The sequence below is a fragment of the Pelodiscus sinensis genome, chromosome 16 (assembly GCF_049634645.1).
Source record: "Pelodiscus sinensis isolate JC-2024 chromosome 16, ASM4963464v1, whole genome shotgun sequence".
NCBI classification, from domain to species: Eukaryota; Metazoa; Chordata; order Testudines; family Trionychidae; genus Pelodiscus; species Pelodiscus sinensis.
The window spans coordinates 26,528,911-26,534,243 of record NC_134726.1 but is presented as its reverse complement, the minus strand read 5'-3'; the positions used below and the strand labels follow the sequence as shown (position 1 = coordinate 26,534,243).

The window sequence follows — 5,333 nt, the reverse complement described above, 5'->3', positions numbered from 1 at the left end:
CCATTCCCCGCACCACCCCTGCGCCCCACACCCTGCTCCCCGATCCCCCTGCTCTCCCTGTTCCCTGCGACCCTCTGGCTCTGCGCTGCCCATTCTCTGTGCCGCCCCTGAACCCCGGTCCCCGTGCTCCTCTGGCTCTGTGCCCCCTCTTCACTTCACAGCCCTTTTCCCTGTGCCCCTCTGGGTCTGTGCCCCCCATTCCCCGCACTGTCCCTGGTCCCTAATCCCTCTGACCCTCCCCTTCCTCACGTCCCATTCTCTGTGCCTCTCCTGCACCCCGCACCTTGCTCCCCCCAATCACTGTGTCCCTCTGGCTCTGCACCTCCCATTCCCTGTGCCACCCCTGTACCCCCCACATTGTTCCCAGCACCCATTTGGCTCTGTGCACCCCAGTCCCCCTGCTTCCCCTGGTCCCCATGCTCCTCTGGCTCTGTGCCTCCCCTTACCCATGGTGAACCCTGCTCCCCCTGTTCCCCATGCCCCTCCGGCTCTGCGCTGTCCCTCCACCCTGCTCCCCCTGTGAGTCAGGACTGAGGGGTGCTTGTCCATAGGGAGGGGCTGGACAGGACAGGGAAAAGGCTGCTGCGCCCTAGCAGCGTGTGAAAGGGGAGGGGGAGTTTACTGGAAGCGCCTTTGCCTTTATGGAAAAAAATAATTAAAATTTTATTTGCTATTTTTAGGGCTTACATGCCAGGATGAAAACGAAAACAGCAAAACATTGCAAAGTGCAAACGTGTGTAAAACCCAACAAAAAAAGGGGGCGGGGCAAAAAATTGTTTGCTTGGGGCAGCAAAAACCTAGAGCCGCCCCGCGCCCAAGAGAGAGCAGCGCCCTGGGCGCGCAGGGGCTGAGGACGTGGAACTCTCCCCTGTGGCTGCGGCTGGGGAGCACTCAGGGGAGGTCCCAGGGCCCAGGCATGGGTGTGATTCACATGGGCCCGGGGCCTCGCGCCCACTGACCCGGAACGAGGCAGCGCCTCCAGGCCAACGCGCTTCAGCGCAATCGGGTGGCATGGCGTCGTTTCCATGGCAACACAATTCGCAGCGCTCCTCCGTGATGTCATTCTTGGCCCGGCCGAGGGTGACGACATTGCCGGATGACGTCACGGGACAGTGAGGTTTCCGTGGCAACGCCATCTCCTGGGCGACACTGTCCCCTCGCAATGGGTTGGCGTCGTTTCCATGGCGATGCGACTCAAGCTGGGAGGGCGGGGGAAGAGCGAAGTCCCGCGGGGGCGGGCCCAGGCGCCTACGAGAGCGGATGGTTGGGCGGGCTCCCGCTCGATTCGTTCGGTTCTCGTTGCCTGCGGCCTGACTCGACGCTCGGCTGCTCCTCCTGGGCCCAGCCTGCCACAATCACCGTCACCATGTCCACGGCCATGACCTTCGGCACCAAGAGCTTCACGCCGCGGCCGCCGGACAAGGGCGCCTTCCCCCTGGATCACTTCGGTGCGCGGCGGGGTCGGGGCCCGCCCCCCGGGAACGGAGCGAGCCGCCCCCAGCGCCGCGGCCTGGAAAAACCCTGAGCTCCCCCTCCCCCTCGCCCGGAAAACCCCAGCGCAGCTCCGCCCCCCGGCAATCCCCCCCCGCGAAGCTCCGCCCCCCGGCAATCCCCCCCGCGAAGCTCCGCCCCCCGGCAATCCCCCCCCCCCCGCGAAACTCCGCCCCCCGGCAATCCCCCCGCGAAGCTCCGCCCCCGGCAATCCCCCCGCGAAGCTCCGCCCCCCGGCAATCCCCCCCTCGAAGCTCCGCCCCCAGCAAGCCCCCCCCTCCACCGGGGTCCCCCTGCAGCGCAGCCCCTGAGGTGCCATAAGCACTGGAGACCCTTGGCCTGCCCCGTCCAGTGGGGGGGGGGCTACTAATTAGGGATGCGAAGTCCTCCCCATCACTGACTCCTGTCCCTCCCCCCCGGCTTGCTGCCTCTATGGGAGGGGGAAGTGACTAGTCAAGTAGTGACTTGACTGCCTGATAAACATGCTTATCAACTAGTCGATTAGTCACATCCCTAGTGTCAGTGCCCTGCGAGGGGGGGCTGGGAGGCCTGGATGGCTCCTCCCCAGCCAGATGGGACCATTGACTGCTCCTTCTGTGAGTGGAGGGATGAGCCTGGTTTCACACACACCCCACACACAACTCCACACACACATTTTCCATGTCCCTGCCCATTTAGATCCTCTGCTCCATGCATCCTGTGTAGCATGGAGGCAGCCCCAAAGCCTCTCCCCAGACTCCGTATTCAGGGGTCTGTACTGCCAGTACCTACTGCTGGCGATGGGCCTAATCTGGTAGCAAGCACAATGCTCAGCTCTGCTGACATTGCACATTTGTATTACTGGCCATTCCTCTTAAAGCCCCAGAGTCAAGTGGTCATGAGAATGTCCGCTTTCAGCAGAAAACAAATTTGCCAGCCTTCCTGGTTGCAGAGTAAAGCTTGAAAGTGGGGCACTCAAAAGAGCTGCAAACACCAGAAGGCAAATAGAATCCCAAACATGTTTGCCTTAAAAACTGCAAGATTTTCAGTCATGCTTACAGTGCTGATTCATGGTTCTTGATTGCTTAGGGTCACTTGTAATACTCTACAGGATCATGCACGGACTTTCCTATAGTTTCCCATACACACAACTTCTCCTGTCTCTTATTGCTAGAACATCACTCAACCTTTTTTATTGTTTTAAAATTTGTTTTTTGTTCTAGGTGAATGTAAAGGATTTAAAGAGAAATTCATGAAGTGTCTGAGAGAGAATAGCTTTGAGAATGCTTTGTGCAGACAGGAATCAAAGGAATATTTAGAATGCAGAATGGAGAGGCAAGTAAATCTCGTACAAGCATTTAAGCAGATTAGTTTTCATTGCAGACTCACATGTGTGTATCATTGCCAGAGAATGTTCTTTGAGTGTGTGACTGCATTTGCCTGTGAGATTGCAAATGTCTGATTTTCTTGGGTTTTTTTTCTTGCTATTTCCACAAGAAACCAAGCTGACCTTTCAATGCTAGTTTAGTGACCACACTCACTTTGGCCATCAATAGGCATCAGATGTGAATTCACGCAGGCATTCGCCTGGAACCTTTCTTGATTTATGGAAGTATGAAAAGCACATATCCCCTTTAAAAACGGACACCCTTTTCCACTTGAAGAATTCTTAACAGTTTTAGCTCAAATTTTAGTCATGGACTCAGACCACACCCACTGCTGGTGTCACTGCAATGTATAGCCAGTTCAGATGCACGTAACTTGTTCTTTTTTAATTGTAAATCAATTTCCTCTGACACCTCAGCAGCACTTGTCCTCCTTGTGGACCACATTCAGAACATACTTAAAGTGAAAAAGTTAACCTGTTCCTGAGTTATTAAACAGGGCAGGTAGGGAAGATATTGAAATTCTTTTTGAAGGGGCATATGCTGGTTTTCACATCCATTGTAGTAAAATGTCCCTATTTTTCATAGACATGCAGCATTTCACACTCAGCAGTTTCTACAGCTATTTTGGAAAATCAGCTCTAACTCTTATTGTACTTATCCAAGACTCAGCTCAGTTCCTAAATAGCCTACTGTCTTGCAGTATGGGATATTTTACACATTTAACTAGAAATCTTTGGCCAGACAATAGAGTATTGACTGGACATTGCTGTTCCTGCGTCGATACCTTGTGGTATTTTGGTAGTTTGAAGGAGATGGATGGAGTATGTGGTTAATGCTCTCTCAGCAGCACTGTCAGACCTTTTAAGAGTAAATATTATTTTAAGTGACATTATTGCTGCTGAATTAGATATTCATATTGCTAAGTTTATTATGAAGCTTGTTTTTCAGTTTATGCTTTTTTATTTAGGCAACTTATGGCTAAAGAACCATTGGAAAAATTGGGATTCAAAGACCTAATAGATGAGAAATCAGAAGCAGAGCATAATAAATTATAATGAAGAAAAGACAACTCTACCCATATGTGCAAATTGTGACACTATTGTAGTACATATTGTACAATCTGTTTTATATTTTAATATATTCCTTAAAGGGTTGGGGAAGGTGAAAGCTCTTTATTCTGAAGTTAGATCTCTGAAAGAATAAAAATGTTTTCTTTAGAAAATACCATTACGTTAACTATTTCACAAGAAAAACAGTATTTAGTTAATTCTTCAGCATGGGCTTGCAAAGCATTAAGAAAAAGTTGCATCAGAGAACACAAATGCTATTTATCGAAGTGTGCTTATTCTGTTAGATATATAACTCTTTGAAATAACAAAGATCCTCCACTTGAAATGGCTCTAGAAGGTAGAGGTTCTTGAATGGGCAAATTGTATTTGAAAAAGTTGTTTTACTAATTGGAGACTCAGGCCTGCTTTCTCTTCTCTGATAATTACAAAATGTAAGACAAGTGTTATTTTCGTCTGTATTTGTGCAATTGGATATCAAAACATTGTAATAAACTTTATTGTTGAAATTGCAAAATGTAGACTTTTTTTAAAAGGTGAACATGTTGTAGGTTTTAATAACTTGCTGCACAAATCACCTGGAAATGAGACACTTATATAACAGGTGATGTGCATGTGATTTAAAGCCCCCCCCCACATATTTGTATTGAATTTAACTTGGCATTTCTCTTCTCTACTCCTGGTTAGGGATGTGAACGATTAGTCAACTATCTGATCAGCAAATGCTATCGGATAATCAACAGGCTAGTTGACTAGTCGCTCCCCCCACTTGCTGCCTCTAAGAGGCAGCGGGGGGAGGGGAAAAGAGGGGGTGCTTCAAAGCGGTAGCGCCGTGTGGAACCCGGGGCCAGACCCCAGGCTCCATGTGGTTCTGCTGCTTTGAAATGCCACATGCAGCCCAGGGCCAGCTGGGAGTCCCCAGCTGACCTGGGCTGCATGCGGCGTTGTCAAAGCGGTAGAGCTGCATGGAGCCCTGGGTCAGCAGCTCCACATGGCGCTGCCACTTTGAAATGCCATGGGGAGTCTGACCCCAGGCTCCCCGCAGCATTTCAAAGTGGCAGCACCTCTTGGAGCCTGGGATCAGCTGGGGACTCCCCCATTGACTCTGGGCTCAATGCAGCACTTCCGCTTTGAAACGCTGCATGGAGCCTGATACTGGGCTCTCTGCGGCATTTCAGAGTGGCAGCACTGCATGGAACCCGGGGCTGAATCCAGACTCCATGCAGCGCTGCCACTTTGAAACGCCATAGGGAGCACAGGGCCAGCAGAGGACTGCTTGAGTCTCCCACTGGCCCCGTGCTTCCTGCAGCACTTTCACCTTTGAGGTGTAGCAACATAGTCCATGTCTACACACAAACAGTTATTTTGACTTAATGTTGAAATAATGTCCAGCCGAAGGACTTCTTAC

General features: G+C 51.1%; 1 protein-coding gene across 1 annotated transcript; it reads left to right on the top strand.

The window, feature by feature from the left end:
* The first annotated feature begins 1,213 nt into the window (after positions 1-1,213).
* COX19 (cytochrome c oxidase assembly factor COX19) lies at positions 1,214-4,442 on the top strand. The gene is made up of 3 exons (XM_075899556.1): positions 1,214-1,448; positions 2,694-2,805; positions 3,826-4,442. The coding sequence occupies exons 1-3, from the start codon at positions 1,367-1,369 to the stop codon at positions 3,911-3,913; spliced, it is 282 nt and encodes a 93-aa protein (XP_075755671.1). The 5' UTR covers positions 1,214-1,366; the 3' UTR covers positions 3,914-4,442.
* The last annotated feature ends 891 nt before the right edge of the window (positions 4,443-5,333 follow it).

Bases quoted from the DNA above. Each gene is read 5' to 3' on its own strand.
- COX19 (XM_075899556.1), top strand. From the start codon at position 1,367: ATGTCCACGGCCATGACCTTCGGCACCAAGAGCTTCACGCCGCGGCCG. The intron at 1,449-2,693 runs GTGCGCGGCGGG...TTTTTGTTCTAG, and splicing joins CTTCCCCCTGGATCACTTCG to GTGAATGTAAAGGATTTAAA. The intron at 2,806-3,825 runs GCAAGTAAATCT...TTTTTTATTTAG, and splicing joins TTAGAATGCAGAATGGAGAG to GCAACTTATGGCTAAAGAAC.